Below are 18,485 nucleotides of genomic sequence, written 5' to 3'. Positions count from 1 at the left end.
AAAAATTGCTCAAAAGTTTACACGAGGTGCCTAGAGGCCAGAATTGAATTCCCTGAAGAGTTCAACTCATTACATTCAGTATCCAGTGAGAAACAAAACTTTTTGGCTTTTTACAAATGTCCCCAAAACTTCAATGTTTTCCATAGCCGGCATCATCGAAAAAGTCAGTTTTTGACCAAAAATCCAAATCGACAAAATTGCTCAAAAGTTTACACGAGGTGCCTAGAGGCCAGAATTGAATTCCCTGAAGAGTTCAACTCATTACATTCAGTATCCAGTGAGAAACAAAACTTTTTGGCTTTTTACAAAATGCCCCCAAAACTTCAACGTTTTCCATAGCCGGCATCATCGAAAAAGTCAGTTTTTGACCCAAAAATCCAACTCGACAAAAATTGCTCAAAAGTTTACACGAGGTGCCTAGAGGCCAGAATTGAATTCCCTGAAGAGTTCAACTCATTACATTCAGTATCCAGTGAGAAACAAAACTTTTTGGCTTTTTACAAAATTCCCCAAAACTTCAATGTTTTCCATAGCCGGCATCATCGAAAAAGTCAGTTTTTGACCCAAAAATCCAGATCGACAAAAATTGCTCAAAAGTTTACACGAGGTGCCTAGAGGCCAGAATTGAATTCCCTGAAGAGTTCAACTCATTACATTCAGTATCCAGTGAGAAACAAAACTTTTTGGCTTTTTACAAAATGTCCCCAAAACTTCAATGTTTTCCATAGCCGGCATCATCGAAAAAGTCAGTTTTTGACCCAAAAATCCAGATCGACAAAAATTGCTCAAAAGTTTACACGAGGTGCCTAGAGGCCAGAATTGAATTCCCTGAAGAGTTCAACTCATTACATTCAGTATCCAGTGAGAAACAAAACTTTTTGGCTTTTTACAAAATGCCCCAAAACTTCAATGTTTTCCATAGCCGGCATCATCGAAAAAGTCAGTTTTTGACCCAAAAATCCAGATCGACAAAAATTGCTCAAAAGTTTACACGAGGTGCCTAGAGGCCAGAATTGAATTCCCTGAAGAGTTCAACTCATTACATTCAGTATCCAGTGAGAAAACAAAACTTTTTGGCTTTTTACAAAATGCCCCCAAACTTCAACGTTTTCCATAGCCGGCATCATCGAAAAAGTCAGTTTTTGACCCAAAAATCCAACTCGACAAAAATTGCTCAAAAGTTTACACGAGGTGCCTAGAGGCCAGAATTGAATTCCCTGAAGAGTTCAACTCATTACATTCAGTATCCGTGAGAAACAAACTTTTTGGCTTTTTACAAAAATGTCCCCAAAACTTCAATGTTTTCCATAGCCGGCATCATCGAAAAAGTCAGTTTTTGACCCAAAAATCCAGATTGACAAAATTGCTCAAAAGTTTACACGAGGTGCCTAGAGGCCAGAATTGAATTCCCTGAAGAGTTCAACTCATTACATTCAGTATCCAGTGAGAAACAAAACTTTTTGCTTTTTACAAAATGCCCCCAAAACTTCAACGTTTTCCATAGCCGGCATCATCGAAAAAGTCAGTTTTTGACCCAAAAATCAGATCGACAAATTGCTAAAAAGTTTACACGAGGTGCCTAGAGGCCAGAATTGAATTCCCTGAAGAGTTCAACTCATTACATTCAGTATCCAGTGAGAAACAACACTTTTTGGCTTTTTACAAAGAATTGAATTCCCTGAAGAGTTCAACTCATTACATTCAGTATCCAGTGAGAACAACACTTTTTGGCTTTTTACAAAATGTCCCCAAAACTTCAATTTTTCCATAGCCGGCATCATCGAAAAAGTCAGTTTTTGACCCAAAAATCCAATTGACAAAATTGCTCAAAAGTTTACACGAGGTGCCTAGAGGCCAGAATTGAATTCCCTGAAGAGTTCAACTCATTACATTCAGTATCCAGTGAGAAAACAAAACTTTTTGGCTTTTTACAAAATGTCCCCAAAACTTCAATGTTTTCCATAGCCGGCATCATCGAAAAAGTCAGTTTTTGACCCAAAAATCCAGATCGACAAAATTGCTCAAAAGTTTACACGAGGTGCCTAGAGGCCAGAATTGAATTCCCTGAAGAGTTCAACTCATTACATTCAGTATCCAGTGAGAAACAACAACTTTTTGGCTTTTTACAAAATGTCCCCAAACTTCAATGTTTTCCATAGCCGGCATCATCGAAAAAGTCAGTTTTTGACCCAAAAATCCAACTCGACAAAAATTGCTCAAAAGTTTACACGAGGTGCCTAGAGGCCAGAATTGAATTCCCTGAAGAGTTCAACTCATTACATTCAGTATCCAGTGAGAAAACAAACTTTTTGGCTTTTTACAAAATGTCCCCAAAACTTCAATGTTTTCCATAGCCGGCATCATCGAAAAAGTCAGTTTTTGACCCAAAAATCCAGATCGACAAAAATTGCTCAAAAGTTTACACGAGGTGCCTAGAGGCCAGAATTGAATTCCCTGAAGAGTTCAACTCATTACATTCAGTATCCAGTGAGAAACAAAACTTTTTGGCTTTTTACAAAATGCCCCAAAACTTCAACGTTTTCCATAGCCGGCATCATCGAAAAAGTCAGTTTTTGACCCAAAAATCCAACTCGACAAAAATTGCTCAAAAGTTTACACGAGGTGCCTAGAGGCCAGAATTGAATTCCCTGAAGAGTTCAACTCATTACATTCAGTATCCAGTGAGAAACAAAACTTTTTGCTTTTTACAAAATGTCCCAAAACTTCAACGTTTTCCATAGCCGGCATCATCGAAAAAGTCAGTTTTTGACCCAAAAATCCAGATTGACAAAAATTGCTCAAAAGTTTACACACGAGGTGCCTAGAGGCCAGAATTGAATTCCCTGAAGAGTTCAACTCATTACATTCAGTATCCGTGAGAAACAAACTTTTTGGCTTTTTACAAAATGCCCCAAAACTTCAATGTTTTCCATAGCCGGCATCATCGAAAAAGTCAGTTTTTGACCCAAAAATCCAACTCGACAAAATTGCTCAAAAGTTTACACGAGGTGCCTAGAGGCCAGAATTGAATTCCCTGAAGAGTTCAACTCATTACATTCAGTATCCAGTGAGAAACAAAACTTTTTGGCTTTTTACAAAATGCCCCAAAAACTTCAACGTTTTCCATAGCCGGTCCGGCATCATCGAAAAAGTCAGTTTTTGACCCAAAAATCCAACTCGACAAAAATTGCTCAAAAGTTTACACGAGGTGCCTAGAGGCCAGAATTGAATTCCCTGAAGAGTTCAACTCATTACATTCAGTATCCAGTGAGAAACAAAACTTTTTGGCTTTTTACAAAATGTCCCCAAAACTTCAATGTTTTCCATAGCCGGCATCATCGAAAAAGTCAGTTTTTGACCCAAAAATCCAGATTGACAAAAATTGCTCAAAAGTTTACACGAGGTGCCTAGAGGCCAGAATTGAATTCCCTGAAGAGTTCAACTCATTACATTCAGTATCCAGTGAGAAAACAAAACTTTTTGGCTTTTTACAAAATGTCCCCAAAACTTCAATGTTTTCCATAGCCGGCATCATCGAAAAAGTCAGTTTTTGACCCAAAAATCCAATTGACAAAATTGCTCAAAAGTTTACACGAGGTGCCTAGAGGCCAGAATTGAATTCCCTGAAGAGTTCAACTCATTACATTCAGTATCCAGTGAGAAACAAAACTTTTTGGCTTTTTACAAAATGCCCCAAAACTTCAACGTTTTCCATAGCCGGCATCATCGAAAAAGTCAGTTTTTGACCCAAAAATCCAGATCGACAAAAATTGCTCAAAAGTTTACACGAGGTGCCTAGAGGCCAGAATTGAATTCCCTGAAGAGTTCAACTCATTACATTCAGTATCCAGTGAGAAACAACACTTTTTGGCTTTTTACAAAATGTCCCAAAACTTCAATGTTTTCCATAGCCGGCATCATCGAAAAAGTCAGTTTTTGACCCAAAAATCCAGATCGACAAAAATTGCTCAAAAGTTTACACGAGGTGCCTAGAGGCCAGAATTGAATTCCCTGAAGAGTTCAACTCATTACATTCAGTATCCAGTGAGAAACAAAACTTTTGGGTTTTTAAAAATGTCCCCAAAACTTCAATGTTTTCCATAGCCGGCATCATCGAAAAAGTCAGTTTTTGACCCAAAAATCCAGATCGACAAAAATTGCTCAAAAGTTTACACGAGGTGCCTAGAGGCCAGAATTGAATTCCCTGAAGAGTTCAACTCATTACATTCAGTATCCAGTGAGAAACAAAACTTTTTGGCTTTTTACAAAATGTCCCCAAAACTTCAATGTTTTCCATAGCCGGCATCATCGAAAAAGTCAGTTTTTGACCCAAAAATCCAGATCGACAAAAATTGCTCAAAAGTTTACACGAGGTGCCTAGAGGCCAGAATTGAATTCCCTGAAGAGTTCAACTCATTACATTCAGTATCCAGTGAGAAAACAAAACTTTTTGGCTTTTTACAAAATGCCCAAAAACTTCAACGTTTTCCATAGCCGGCATCATCGAAAAAGTCAGTTTTTGACCCAAAATCCAGATTGACAAAAATTGCTCAAAAGTTTACACGAGGTGCCTAGAGGCCAGAATTGAATTCCCTGAAGAGTTCAACTCATTACATTCAGTATCCAGTGAGAAACAAAACTTTTTGCTTTTTACAAAATGCCCCAAAACTTCAACGTTTTCCATAGCCGGCATCATCGAAAAAGTCAGTTTTTGACCCAAAAATCAAGATCGACAATTGCTCAAAAGTTTACACGAGGTGCCTAGAGGCCAGAATTGAATTCCCTGAAGAGTTCAACTCATTACATTCAGTATCCAGTGAGAAACAAAACTTTTTGGCTTTTTACAAAATGCCCCAAAAACTTCAACGTTTTCCATAGCCGGCATCATCAAAAAGTCAGTTTTTGACCCAAAAATCCAGATTGACAAAAATTGCTCAAAAGTTTACACGAGGTGCCTAGAGGCCAGAATTGAATTCCCTGAAGAGTTCAACTCATTACATTCAGTATCCAGTGAGAAACAAAACTTTTTGGCTTTTTACAAAATGCCCCAAAAACTTCAACGTTTTCCATAGCCGGCATCATCGAAAAAGTCAGTTTTTGACCCAAAAATCAAGATCGACAAAAATTGCTCAAAAGTTTACACAGGGTGCCTAGAGGCCAGAATTGAATTCCCTGAAGAGTTCAACTCATTACATTCAGTATCCAGTGAGAAACAAAACTTTTTGGCTTTTTACAAAATGTCCCCAAAACTTCAATGTTTTCCATAGCGGCTCAGCATCATCGAAAAAGTCAGTTTTTGACCCAAAAATCCAGATTGACAAAAATTGCTCAAAAGTTTACACGAGGTGCCTAGAGGCCAGAATTGAATTCCCTGAAGAGTTCAACTCATTACATTCAGTATCCAGTGAGAAACAAAACTTTTTGGCTTTTTACAAAATGTCCCCAAAACTTCAACGTTTTCCATAGCCGGCATCATCGAAAAAGTCAGTTTTTGACCCAAAAATCCAACTCGACAAAAATTGCTCAAAAGTTTACACGAGGTGCCTAGAGGCCAGAATTGAATTCCCTGAAGAGTTCAACTCATTACATTCAGTATCCAGTGAGAAAACAAAACTTTTTGGCTTTTTACAAAATGTCCCAAAACTTCAATGTTTTCCATAGCCGGCATCATCGAAAAAGTCAGTTTTTGACCCAAAAATCAAGATCGACAAAAATTGCTCAAAAGTTTACACGAGGTGCCTAGAGGCCAGAATTGAATTCCCTGAAGAGTTCAACTCATTACATTCAGTATCCAGTGAGAAACAAAACTTTTTGGCTTTTTACAAAATGCCCCAAAACTTCAACGTTTTCCATAGCCGGCATCATCGAAAAAGTCAGTTTTTGACCCAAAAATCCAGATCGACAAAAATTGCTCAAAGTTTACACGAGGTGCCTAGAGGCCAGAATTGAATTCCCTGAAGAGTTCAACTCATTACATTCAGTATCCAGTGAGAAACAAAACTTTTTGGCTTTTTACAAAATGCCCCAAAAACTTCAACGTTTTCCATAGCCGGCATCATCGAAAAAGTCAGTTTTTGACCCAAAAATCCAACTCGACAAAAATTGCTCAAAAGTTTACACGAGGTGCCTAGAGGCCAGAATTGAATTCCCTGAAGAGTTCAACTCATTACATTCAGTATCCAGTGAGAAACAAACTTTTTGGCTTTTTACAAAATGTCCCCAAAACTTCAATGTTTTCCATAGCCGGCATCATCGAAAAAGTCAGTTTTTGACCCAAAAATCCAGATCGACAAAAATTGCTCAAAAGTTTACACGAGGTGCCTAGAGGCCAGAATTGAATTCCCTGAAGAGTTCAACTCATTACATTCAGTATCCGTGAGAAACAAAACTTTTTGGCTTTTTACAAAATGCCCCAAAACTTCAACGTTTTCCATAGCCGGCATCATCGAAAAAGTCAGTTTTTGACCCAAAAATCCAACTCGAAAAAATTGCTCAAAAGTTTACACGAGGTGCCTAGAGGCCAGAATTGAATTCCCTGAAGAGTTCAACTCATTACATTCAGTATCCAGTGAGAAACAACACTTTTTGGCTTTTTACAAAATGCCCCAAAACTTCAATGTTTTCCATAGCCGGCATCATCGAAAAAGTCAGTTTTTGACCCAAAAATCCAGATTGACAAAAATTGCTCAAAAGTTTACACGAGGTGCCTAGAGGCCAGAATTGAATTCCCTGAAGAGTTCAACTCATTACATTCAGTATCCAGTGAGAAACAACACTTTTTTGGCTTTTTACAAAATGTCCCCAAACTTCAATGTTTTCCATAGCCGGCATCATCGAAAAAGTCAGTTTTTGACCCAAAAATCCAGATTGACAAAATTGCTCAAAAGTTTACACGAGGTGCCTAGAGGCCAGAATTGAATTCCCTGAAGAGTTCAACTCATTACATTCAGTATCCGTGAGAAACAAAACTTTTTGGCTTTTTACAAAATGTCCCCAAAACTTCAACGTTTTCCATAGCCGGCATCATCGAAAAAGTCAGTTTTTGACCCAAAAATCCAACGACGAACAAAAATTGCTCAAAAGTTTACACGAGGTGCCTAGAGGCCAGAATTGAATTCCCTGAAGAGTTCAACTCATTACATTCAGTATCCAGTGAGAAAACAAAACTTTTTGGCTTTTTACAAAATGTCCCCAAAACTTCAATGTTTTCCATAGCCGGCATCATCGAAAAAGTCAGTTTTTGACCCAAAAAATCAAGATCGACAAAAATTGCTCAAAAGTTTACACGAGGTGCCTAGAGGCCAGAATTGAATTCCCTGAAGAGTTCAACTCATTACATTCAGTATCCAGTGAGAAACAAAACTTTTGGCTTTTTACAAAATGCCCCAAAACTTCAACGTTTTCCATAGCCGGCATCATCGAAAAAGTCAGTTTTTGACCCAAAAATCAACTCGACAAAAATTGCTCAAAAGTTTACACGAGGTGCCTAGAGGCCAGAATTGAATTCCCTGAAGAGTTCAACTCATTACATTCAGTATCCAGTGAGAAAACAACTTTTTGGCTTTTTACAAAATGTCCCCAAAACTTCAATGTTTTCCATAGCCGGCATCATCGAAAAAGTCAGTTTTTGACCCAAAAATCAAGATCGACAAAAATTGCTCAAAAGTTTACACGAGGTGCCTAGAGGCCAGAATTGAATTCCCTGAAGAGTTCAACTCATTACATTCAGTATCCAGTGAGAAACAAAACTTTTTGGCTTTTTACAAAATGCCCCAAAAACTTCAACGTTTTCCATAGCCGGCATCATCGAAAAAGTCAGTTTTTGACCCAAAAATCCAACTCGAAAAAATTGCTAAAAGTTTACACGAGGTGCCTAGAGGCCAGAATTGAATTCCCTGAAGAGTTCAACTCATTACATTCAGTATCCAGTGAGAAACAACACTTTTTGGCTTTTTACAAAATGTCCCCAAAACTTCATGTTTTCCATAGCCGGCATCATCGAAAAAGTCAGTTTTTGACCCAAAAATCCAGATTGACAAAAATTGCTCAAAAGTTTACACGAGGTGCCTAGAGGCCAGAATTGAATTCCCTGAAGAGTTCAACTCATTACATTCAGTATCCAGTGAGAAACAACTTTTTGGCTTTTTACAAAATGTCCCAAAACTTCAATGTTTTCCATAGCCGGCATCATCGAAAAAGTCAGTTTTTGACCCAAAAATCCAGATTGACAAAATTGCTCAAAAGTTTACACGAGGTGCCTAGAGGCCAGAATTGAATTCCCTGAAGAGTTCAACTCATTACATTCAGTATCCAGTGAGAAACACAAACTTTTTGGCTTTTTAAAAATGCCCCAAAACTTCAACGTTTTCCATAGCCGGCATCATCGAAAAAGTCAGTTTTTGACCCAAAAATCCAATTCGACAAAAATTGCTCAAAAGTTTACACGAGGTGCCTAGAGGCCAGAATTGAATTCCCTGAAGAGTTCAACTCATTACATTCAGTATCCAGTGAGAAACAACACTTTTTGGCTTTTTACAAAATGTCCCCAAAACTTCAATGTTTTCCATAGCCGGCATCATCGAAAAAGTCAGTTTTTGACCCAAAAATCAAGATCGACAAAAATTGCTCAAAAGTTTACACGAGGTGCCTAGAGGCCAGAATTGAATTCCCTGAAGAGTTCAACTCATTACATTCAGTATCCAGTGAGAAACAAAACTTTTTGGCTTTTTACAAAATGCCCCCAAAACTTCAACGTTTTCCATAGCCGGCATCATCGAAAAAGTCAGTTTTTGACCCAAAAATCCAGATTGACAAAAATTGCTCAAAAGTTTACACGAGGTGCCTAGAGGCCAGAATTGAATTCCCTGAAGAGTTCAACTCATTACATTCAGTATCCAGTGAGAAACAAACTTTTTGGCTTTTTACAAAATGTCCCAAAACTTCAACGTTTTCCATAGCCGGCATCATCGAAAAAGTCAGTTTTTGACCCAAAAATCAACTCGACAAAAATTGCTCAAAAGTTTACACGAGGTGCCTAGAGGCCAGAATTGAATTCCCTGAAGAGTTCAACTCATTACATTCAGTATCCAGTGAGAAACAAAACTTTTTGGCTTTTTACAAAATGTCCCAAAACTTCAATGTTTTCCATAGCCGGCATCATCGAAAAAGTCAGTTTTTGACCCAAAAATCCAGATTGACAAAAATTGCTCAAAAGTTTACACGAGGTGCCTAGAGGCCAGAATTGAATTCCCTGAAGAGTTCAACTCATTACATTCAGTATCCGTGAGAAACAAAACTTTTGGCTTTTTACAAAATGCCCCAAAACTTCAACGTTTTCCATAGCCGGCATCATCGAAAAAGTCAGTTTTTGACCCAAAAATCCAGATCGACAAAATTGCTCAAAAGTTTACACGAGGTGCCTAGAGGCCAGAATTGAATTCCCTGAAGAGTTCAACTCATTACATTCAGTATCCAGTGAGAAAACAAACTTTTTGGCTTTTTACAAAATGCCCCAAAACTTCAACGTTTTCCATAGCCGGCATCATCGAAAAAGTCAGTTTTTGACCCAAAAATCAAGATCGACAAAAATTGCTCAAAAGTTTACACGAGGTGCCTAGAGGCCAGAATTGAATTCCCTGAAGAGTTCAACTCATTACATTCAGTATCCAGTGAGAAACAAAACTTTTTGGCTTTTTACAAAATGCCCCCAAAACTTCAACGTTTTCCATAGCCGGCATCATCGAAAAAGTCAGTTTTTGACCCAAAAATCAAGATCGACAAAATTGCTCAAAAGTTTACACGAGGTGCCTAGAGGCCAGAATTGAATTCCCTGAAGAGTTCAACTCATTACATTCAGTATCCAGTGAGAAACAAACTTTTTGGCTTTTTACAAAATGTCCCAAAAACTTCAACGTTTTCCATAGCCGGCATCATCGAAAAAGTCAGTTTTTGACCAAAAATCAAGATCGACAAAATTGCTCAAAAGTTTACACGAGGTGCCTAGAGGCCAGAATTGAATTCCCTGAAGAGTTCAACTCATTACATTCAGTATCCAGTGAGAAACAAAACTTTTTGGCTTTTTACAAAATGTCCCCAAAACTTCAATGTTTTCCATAGCCGGCATCATCGAAAAAGTCAGTTTTTGACCCAAAAATCCAGATCGACAAAAATTGCTCAAAAGTTTACACGAGGTGCCTAGAGGCCAGAATTGAATTCCCTGAAGAGTTCAACTCATTACATTCAGTATCCGGTGAGAAACAACACTTTTTGGCTTTTTACAAAATGCCCCCAAACTTCAACGTTTTCCATAGCCGGCATCATCGAAAAAGTCAGTTTTTGACCCAAAAATCAAACTCGACGAAAATTGCTCAAAAGTTTACACGAGGTGCCTAGAGGCCACAATTGAATTCCCTGAAGAGTTCAACTCATTACATTCAGTATCCGGTGAGAAACAAAACTTTTTGGCTTTTTACAAAATGCCCCAAAACTTCAACGTTTTCCATAGCTGGCATCATCGAAAAAGTCAGTTTTGGACCCAAAAAATCAAGATCAACAAAAATTGCTCAAAAGTTTACACGAGGTGCCTAGAGGCCAGAATTGAATTCCCTGAAGAGTTCAACTCATTACATTCAGTATCCGGTGAGAAACAAAACTTTTTGGCTTTTTACAAAATGTCCCTAAAACTTCAATGTTTTCCATAGCCGGCATCATCGAAAAAGTCAGTTTTTGACCCAAAAATGAAACTCGACGAAAATTGCTCAAAAGTTTACACGAGGTGCCTAGAGGCCAGAATTGAATTCCCTGAAGAGTTCAACTCATTACATTCAGTATCCGGTGAGAAACAAAACTTTTTGGCTTTTTACAAAATGTCCCTAAAACTTCAATGTTTTCCATAGCCGGCATCATCGAAAAAGTCAGTTTTTGACCCAAAAATCCAGATTGACAAAAATTGCTCAAAAGTTTACACGAGGTGCCTAGAGGCCAGAATTGAATTCCCTGAAGAGTTCAACTCATTACATTCAGTATCCGGTGAGAAACAAAACTTGTTGGCTTTTTACAAAATGCCCCAAAAACTTCAACGTTTTCCATAGCCGGCATCATCGAAAAAGTCAGTTTTTGACCCAAAAATCAAGATCGACAAAAATTGCTAAAAAGTTTACACGAGGTGCCTAGAGGCCAGAATTGAATTCCCTGAAGAGTTCAACTCATTACTTTCAGTATCCAGTGAGAAACAAAACTTTTTGGCTTTTTACAAAATGCCCCCAAAGCTTCAACGTTTTCCATAGCTGGCATCATCGAAAAAGTCAGTTTTGGACCCAAAAATCAAGATCAACAAAAATTACTCAAAAGTTTACACGAGGTGCCTAGACGCCAGAATTGAATTCCCTGAAGAGTTCAACTCATTACATTCAGTATCCAGTGAGAAACAACACTTTTTGGCTTTTTACAAAATGTCCCCAAAACTTCAATGTTTTCCATAGCCGGCATCATCGAAAAAGTCAGTTTTTGACCCAAAATACAGATTGACAAAAATTGCTCAAAAGTTTACACGAGGTGCCTAGAGGCCAGAATTGAATTCCCTGAAGAGTTCAACTCATTACATTCAGTATCCAGTGAGAAACAAAACTTTTTGGGTTTTTACAAAATGTCCCCAAAACTTCAATGTTTTCCATAGCCGGCATCATCGAAAAAGTCAGTTTTTGACCCAAAAATCCAGATTGACAAAAATTGCTCAAAAGTTTACACGAGGTGCCTAGAGGCCAGAATTGAATTCCCTGAAGAGTTCAACTCATTACATTCAGTATCCAGTGAGAAACAACACTTTTTGGCTTTTTACAAAATGTCCCCAAAACTTCAATGTTTTCCATAGCCGGCATCATCGAAAAAGTCAGTTTTTGACCCAAAAATCCAGATTGACAAAAATTGCTCAAAAGTTTACACGAGGTGCCTAGAGGCCACAATTGAATTCCCTGAAGAGTTCAACTCATTACATTCAGTATCCAGTGAGAAACAACACTTTTTGGCTTTTTACAAAATGTCCCCAAAACTTCATGTTTTCCATAGCCGGCATCATCGAAAAAGTCAGTTTTTGACCCAAAAATCCTACTCGACAAAAATTGCTCAAAAGTTTACACGAGGTGCCTAGAGGCCAGAATTGAATTCCCTGAAGAGTTCAACTCATTACATTCAGTATCTAGAGAGAAAACAAAACTTTTTGGCTTTTTACAAAATGCCCCCAAAACTTCAACGTTTTCCATAGATGGCATCATCGAATAAGTCAGTTTTTTACCCAAAATCCAACTCCACAAAAATTGCTCAAAACTGATTTTTAACTAAAAAATCCAACTTCACGAAATTAAGTCAAATATTCGCACAAGGTGGGTAGAGGCCAGAAATGTTATCCCGAGAGAATACAGCTTCCTACAGTCAGGATCCAGGGAGAAAACAAACATTTTAGTTATTTTCCCAAATTTTCAAATTCTGAAACGTTTTCCACATCCGCGGTCATAAAAAAAACTGATTTTTGACCCAAAAATCCAACTTCAAGGAAATTAAGTCAAATGTTCACACAAGCTAAGTTGAGGCCGTATATGAATTCCTGGGAGATTTCAGCTCACTACAGTCATGATCCAGGGAGAAAACAAACATTTTAGATTTTTACCAAAATGTCTCAAATCTGAAAAGATTTCCATATCCGCGGTCATCAAAAAACCTGATTTTTGACCAAAAAATCCAACTTCACGAAATTAAGTCAAATGTTCACACAAGGTGGGTAGAGGCCAGAAATCAATTCCTGGGAGATTTGATCTAACTACAGTCAGGATCCAGGGAGAAAACAAACAATTTAGTTTTTTACCCAAATGTCTCAAATCTGAAATGTTTTCCATATCCGCGGTCATAAAAAAAACAGATTTTGACTAAAAAATCCAACTTCACGAAATTAAGTCAAATGTTCACACAAGGTGGGTAGAGGCCACAAATGAATCCCCGAGAGATTTCAGCTCCCTACAGTCAGGATCCAGGGAGAAAACAAACATTTTAGTTTTTTACCAAAATGTCTCAAATCTGAAATGTTTTCCATATCCGCGGTCATAAAAAAAACTGATTTTTGACCCAAAAATCCAACTTCACAAAATTAAGTCAAATGTTCACACAAGGTGGGTAGAGGCCAGAAATGAATTCCTGGGAGATTTCAGCTCACTACAGTCATGATCCAGGGAGAAAACAAACAATTTAGTTTTTTACCCAAATGTCTCAAATCTGAAAAAATTTCCATATCCGCGGTCATCAAAAAAACTGATTTTTGACCAAAAAATCTAACTTCACAAAATTAAGTCAAATGTTTACACAAGCTTGGTAGAGGCCATAAATGAAACCCCGAGAGATTTCAGCTCCCTACCGATAGGATCCAGGGAGAAAACATACAATTTAGTTTTTTACCAAAATGTCTCAAATCTGAAAAGTTTTCATATCCGCGGTCATCAAAAACACTGATTTGTGACCCAAAAATCCAACTTCACAAAATTAAGTCAAATGTTCACACAAGGTGGGTAGAGGCCAGAAATAAATTCCCGAGAGATTTCAGCACCCTACAGTCATGATCCAGGGAGAAAACAAACATTTTAGTTTTTTTCCAAAATGTTCCAATTCTGAAAAGTTTTCCATATCCGCTGTCATCAAAAAACCTGATTTTTGACCCAACCATCGAGAAAAAAAACTACCAAAGTGTTACGCAATACCTTACTAGGATGTTGGTAAATGACAGTCTTAAGCATCCTGTAAAATTAGGGCACCTGGTGTGAAATAATTTTCAAGAAAATGGTACTTTTGTATACATTTCCTTACTACTTTTCAACTAATGCTCCAAATTTACCTTTTTTTTCAGTCCAAATTTTGTTTGCTATTGGTTCCTTATTCATGAGCGGATGCAGACCAGCTATAGACTGGTTCCCTTACCTTACAATTTTCGGGCATTTTGGATCCATTTCATCTTTAGTGGAGTCAGGAGACCCGACCACTTGAAAACATTTTTGTTTTTCTTGGTTTTTCCAGCATTTTCGAACACAAAACTTCAAAAATGTCAGTGTAACAATATTTGATCTATTATACTAACCCCCCAAGTAGTTCATTTCTGAAAATTACAGCAAAAACCAATAATGTACATTCCCTTTAAGTCAAATGTTCACACAAGGTGGGTAGAGGCCAGAAATGAATCCCCGAAAGATTTCAGCCGCCTACAGTCATGATCCAGGGAGAAAACAACCATTTTTGTTTTTTACCCAAATGTCCCAAATTTGAAAAGTTTTCCATATCCCCGGTCAACAAAAACAAAACAGATTTTTGACCCAAAAATCAAACCTCACAAAATTAAGTCAAATATTCACACAAGGTCGGTTGAGGCCAGAAGTGGATTCCCCATAGATTTCAGCTCACTTCAGTCAGAATTCAGAGGGAAAACACACATTTTAGTTTTTTACCCAAATGTCCCCAATCTAAAAAGTTTTCCATATCCGCAGTCATCAAAAATACTGATGTTTGGCCCAAAAATCCAACTTCAAGAAATTAAGTCAAATGTTTACTCAAGGTGAGTAGAGGCCAGAAATGAAATCCCGAGAGATTTCAGCTTACTACAGTCATGATCCAGGGAGAAAACAAACATTGTAGTTTTTTACCCAAATGTCCCAAATCTAAAAAGTTTTCCATATCCACGGTCATCAAAAATACTGATTTTTGACCCAAAAATCCAACCACACGAAATTAAGTCAAATGTTCACACAAGATAAGTAGAGGCCAGAAATGAATTCCCAAGAGATTTCAGCTCACAGGATCTAGGGAGAAACCAAACATTTTAGTTTTTTACCCAAATGTCCCAAATCTTAAAAGTTTTGTATATCGGCGGTCACCAAAAATGCTTATTTCTTTGCCCAATAATCCACCTTCACGAAATTAAGTCAAATGCTCACACAAGGTTGGTAGAGGCCAGAAATGAATCCCCTAGAGATTTCAGCTCACTACAGTCAGAATGCAGGGAGAAAACAAACATTTTATTTTTTTTGTCCAAATGACTCAAATTTAAAACATTTTCCATATCCGCGGTCATAAAAAAATACTAATTTTTTACCCAAAAATCCAACTTGTGGTTTCTTACATGTCCACAAAAGGCGAACACCTAATGGCTGGAATCACAACTAATGGTAGCACGAACAGTTGAATTTTTCAGGTCGAAAAAGTGGACCCTGAAAGTCATTCTCGCACACGTGACACAAGAATAACACAAAAAACGCCCAGTTTTTTAAGTATAGTGGTGTGGATGTTGACGTCCTACTTTTAAATGTTCTTTGCAATTAGCAGCATTTCATTCAAAGTGTGTTTCGTAGCCCAATCGGGCTCATTCCGGGACGCAGTGCCCCTAAAGTCTTTGGTTTTCTAATCATGATTGATTAAAAACAATTAAAGTAAAGCCATTGACGAAGGAACACAGACCAATACGAAAAAAGTGACACAGCGACTCAGACAGACTGACCAACAGTTTAGCAAAACAAATACCTCATTCAGATTGGACCTGTCAAATCCGCAGAGAACGAAGACGATGTTCTCACACCACACATCGGCGCCCGTGCAGAGATCGGCAGCTAGCCACTCGGTAATCTTAGACGACGGCAAAAAATCTCTGACTCCCAGTATGTTCAGCAGAAACTGTCCATTCCATTAAAGAATAAAACCTGATTGTTAACCTCATATATGATTTGAGGCTTTGCATGGTGGAGTATCGGTATCGTTTCGGTTTGCGGTAACACCATGTGGTAATAACAAACTGCTTAGAAGATACTAGTTCTGAAAAGAACTTGTCCTGCTTATTATCAACTTTGGCTATTAGTTTTTTGTTCTGATAAGAACAGTCCTGCTGTAAGTTCTAAAAGAACGTGTCTTTGGTCTCAACGTTTCGACTAGCCTGCTTTAGTCATCGTCAGGAGACTGAGGAGAGTTGGAGATGCTACTTCTTAAGTAGGCTGTGTTAGGATTGGAAGTGCTTGTATTGGTGGATTCTGATTGGTTTTCTGTTGGGCACTGTGTTAGAGTGGGATGCCCTACTCGCTTGAGTGTGTCAGTTGGCTGTGAGCCCTGGGCATTGTGAACGATGACTAGAGCAGGCTAGTCAAAACGTTGAGACCAAAGACAAGTTCTTTAAGAACTTACAGCAGAACTGTACTGATCAGAACAAAAAACTACTTAGCGAAAGTTGATAATAAGCGGGACAAGTTCTTTTCAGAACTAAATATCTTCTAAGCAGTAGTTATTACCACGTGGTGTTACCGCAAACCGAAACGATAATGATTGTTAACCATTGAAAGAAACCAGTAACACAAAAACACTCATCCTCGGTCCTATCAATATATATAAATAGGCCTATAGCTCATTTTAAAATCACAATTGAAGACTTTCCTTCTGGTTAGCAAGGTAACCATTTTTTTTATGAAAGAAAACTGTATTTTTTTAATGAAAAAAAGAACACCAACTACTAACACTTACCTCAATTTCCGGGAGAAAGGTTGACAGGTACCTCAGTGGACTGGTCATGTGACCAACAGTTGCCACTGGACCAAGAGCAAAGAACATTTTGATCTAAAATTTACAAACACAAAAGCAATATTTCAATCAAACTGTATATCAGATCTTCCCTTATATTTTCCCAAAAATAAACAGATGTAGAAATTATTACTACACCTTCCACATAATTATTTCTCCCCTTCGGGAAAACCACATTTTTCCAAATTTGCCGTTTTAATGTTACAGCCTTGTTCTTATTTTCATTTCAAGCACAAGATATGGAAACCTCGTAGGTGGTAATTTTGAAAGGATACTTTATATATGTCAGCTAAGCTTGAGGTGAGGTTTAGCTGATTTGTATCAAATCTGGGAAGAAATATTCTCTAAAAAAAAAAAAGTAAAGAAATGTAGAAATGAAATTTCACTCACAAAAACTTTTTGGATTTTTGGATTTCCCACTCCCCCAGCAAAAAAAAAGGGTTGTGAAACTTCACATCCGAATTTCTAATAAAAAAAAACTTACTTTCTTTTCCAGTTCTTTGTTCTTGGACAGTCCAGCAAATGCCATGAGGGAGCCCTGTGAGTGTCCGACATAATACAGCTGATCCTGACCGCTGACCTCCAGGGCCAGGTCAACCATAGCTGGCAGATCATACTCAGCCATCTGGTCCCAGCTGCATACAAATGTAGGAGAAATTTCAGTTAGGCATCAAAGAAACTTTTGTCTCACTAATGTTTGGTATTTTTGGTAAACTGAACAAGTTTCAAGAGTGGTCTCACAAAAAAACCTGTTTCTATGCACTTTTGCCTACTTGCTCTCGTGCAAGTACTATTCCGCAGATATGTGAAGCGTTCTGGCGAAATGAGATGGAACTGGGCACAGGCCGTATTGAAAAAAAAAGCAAAAACCCAAATGGGGCCGATTTTTTTCCCCCGATTTTCTGATTATTGGTGTTAGTAATGTTTGTTATGTCTACTTCAAGAAATAGTATTAAAGTCGTGGAATAATAGTGTTTTTCAAGAAAACCAATTTGGCACGTTTCATTTTCACGAACTCAAAACTTTAAATGCCTTTTTCTCAGTATTTTACTGTATTAGCATGTCGATAAATACGAACTTTAAACTGCCATAATTTGTCAAAGGAATGTCCAATTGTAGTGCAAGAAGCCGTATTTGACCTCTGCCCAGTTCTGTCTCATTTTGCCAGAACACCTCACATATAATCTATATATATAAGAGAGAGTTTAACTCGGCCTCCGAGACGATGTTTGCTCATGAAAGGATCCGAGACCGCGGGCTCCCGCTGCGCCAAAATCGCTCCACGTCCGTGGAAAAATGCGGAGGGTGTCTTCCGCCGGGTCGGACACTTCGGGTCGTCCTGATTTTCCCGTACGGACCGGCGATCCTTTTCGTCTATTTTTCGTGACTGCATTTTGCGCAGGAATTTGCCGTCGTGTGCGCTTTCACGTTGACTACCTGGCCGCCCCCTGTCCTGGCTTTTCTGCGTGTCTAGACTGTGCGAGGTCAGCGAGGTCAACGTAGGGGTTCCGTTTACGTGTTCTACTCGGCCGTTCTGCAAAAGCGTTCACCAAATTGTGGTATGGGGTGACCTTGGTAAAATATTTTTTCTCCATGGTGCGTGGCCACCAAGTGCCCCTATTCTTTCATATGCTTCGCTTGCCGCCCCTGCGCCGAGTGCAACGAATACTCAGAAGGACTACACATTAAGTATGCCTTGCGCGGTCTGACCAATCGAAAGTCTACACTGCGTAGTATTTCCGGGCTATGCAAAACTGTCGATGGCAACGCGTACTACAGCCTGCTCCACACCCTGGAAACGAGGTTGGGTCTACGGTGCTCGCTATTTGCATGATTTGAAGCACAAGCATGTGACGTGTATAGTGCTCTGTTGCTTCCATCGTGTGTTAATACAGCTC

General features: G+C 38.4%; 1 protein-coding gene across 1 annotated transcript in view; it reads right to left on the bottom strand.

The window, feature by feature from the left end:
• LOC119735233 (lysosomal acid lipase/cholesteryl ester hydrolase-like) overlaps positions 1–18,485 on the bottom strand; it is a 153,329-nt gene that overhangs the window by 117,808 nt on the left and 17,036 nt on the right. Inside the window, exons 3-6 of the mRNA XM_038208939.1 lie at positions 17,072–17,222; positions 16,531–16,623; positions 15,484–15,696; positions 14,824–14,828 (exon numbers count right to left, since the gene is read on the bottom strand). Of these exons, the coding sequence (XP_038064867.1) occupies positions 14,824–14,828; positions 15,484–15,696; positions 16,531–16,623; positions 17,072–17,222 (462 nt within the window). The remainder of the gene's footprint in view (positions 1–14,823; positions 14,829–15,483; positions 15,697–16,530; positions 16,624–17,071; positions 17,223–18,485) is intronic.

This window comes from Patiria miniata, unplaced genomic scaffold (assembly GCF_015706575.1).
Source record: "Patiria miniata isolate m_02_andy unplaced genomic scaffold, ASM1570657v1 HiC_scaffold_29, whole genome shotgun sequence".
NCBI lineage: Eukaryota > Metazoa > Echinodermata > Asteroidea > Valvatida > Asterinidae > Patiria > Patiria miniata.
The sequence above is the reverse complement of the archived record's forward strand: the minus strand, read 5'-3'. Positions and strand labels throughout refer to the sequence as shown.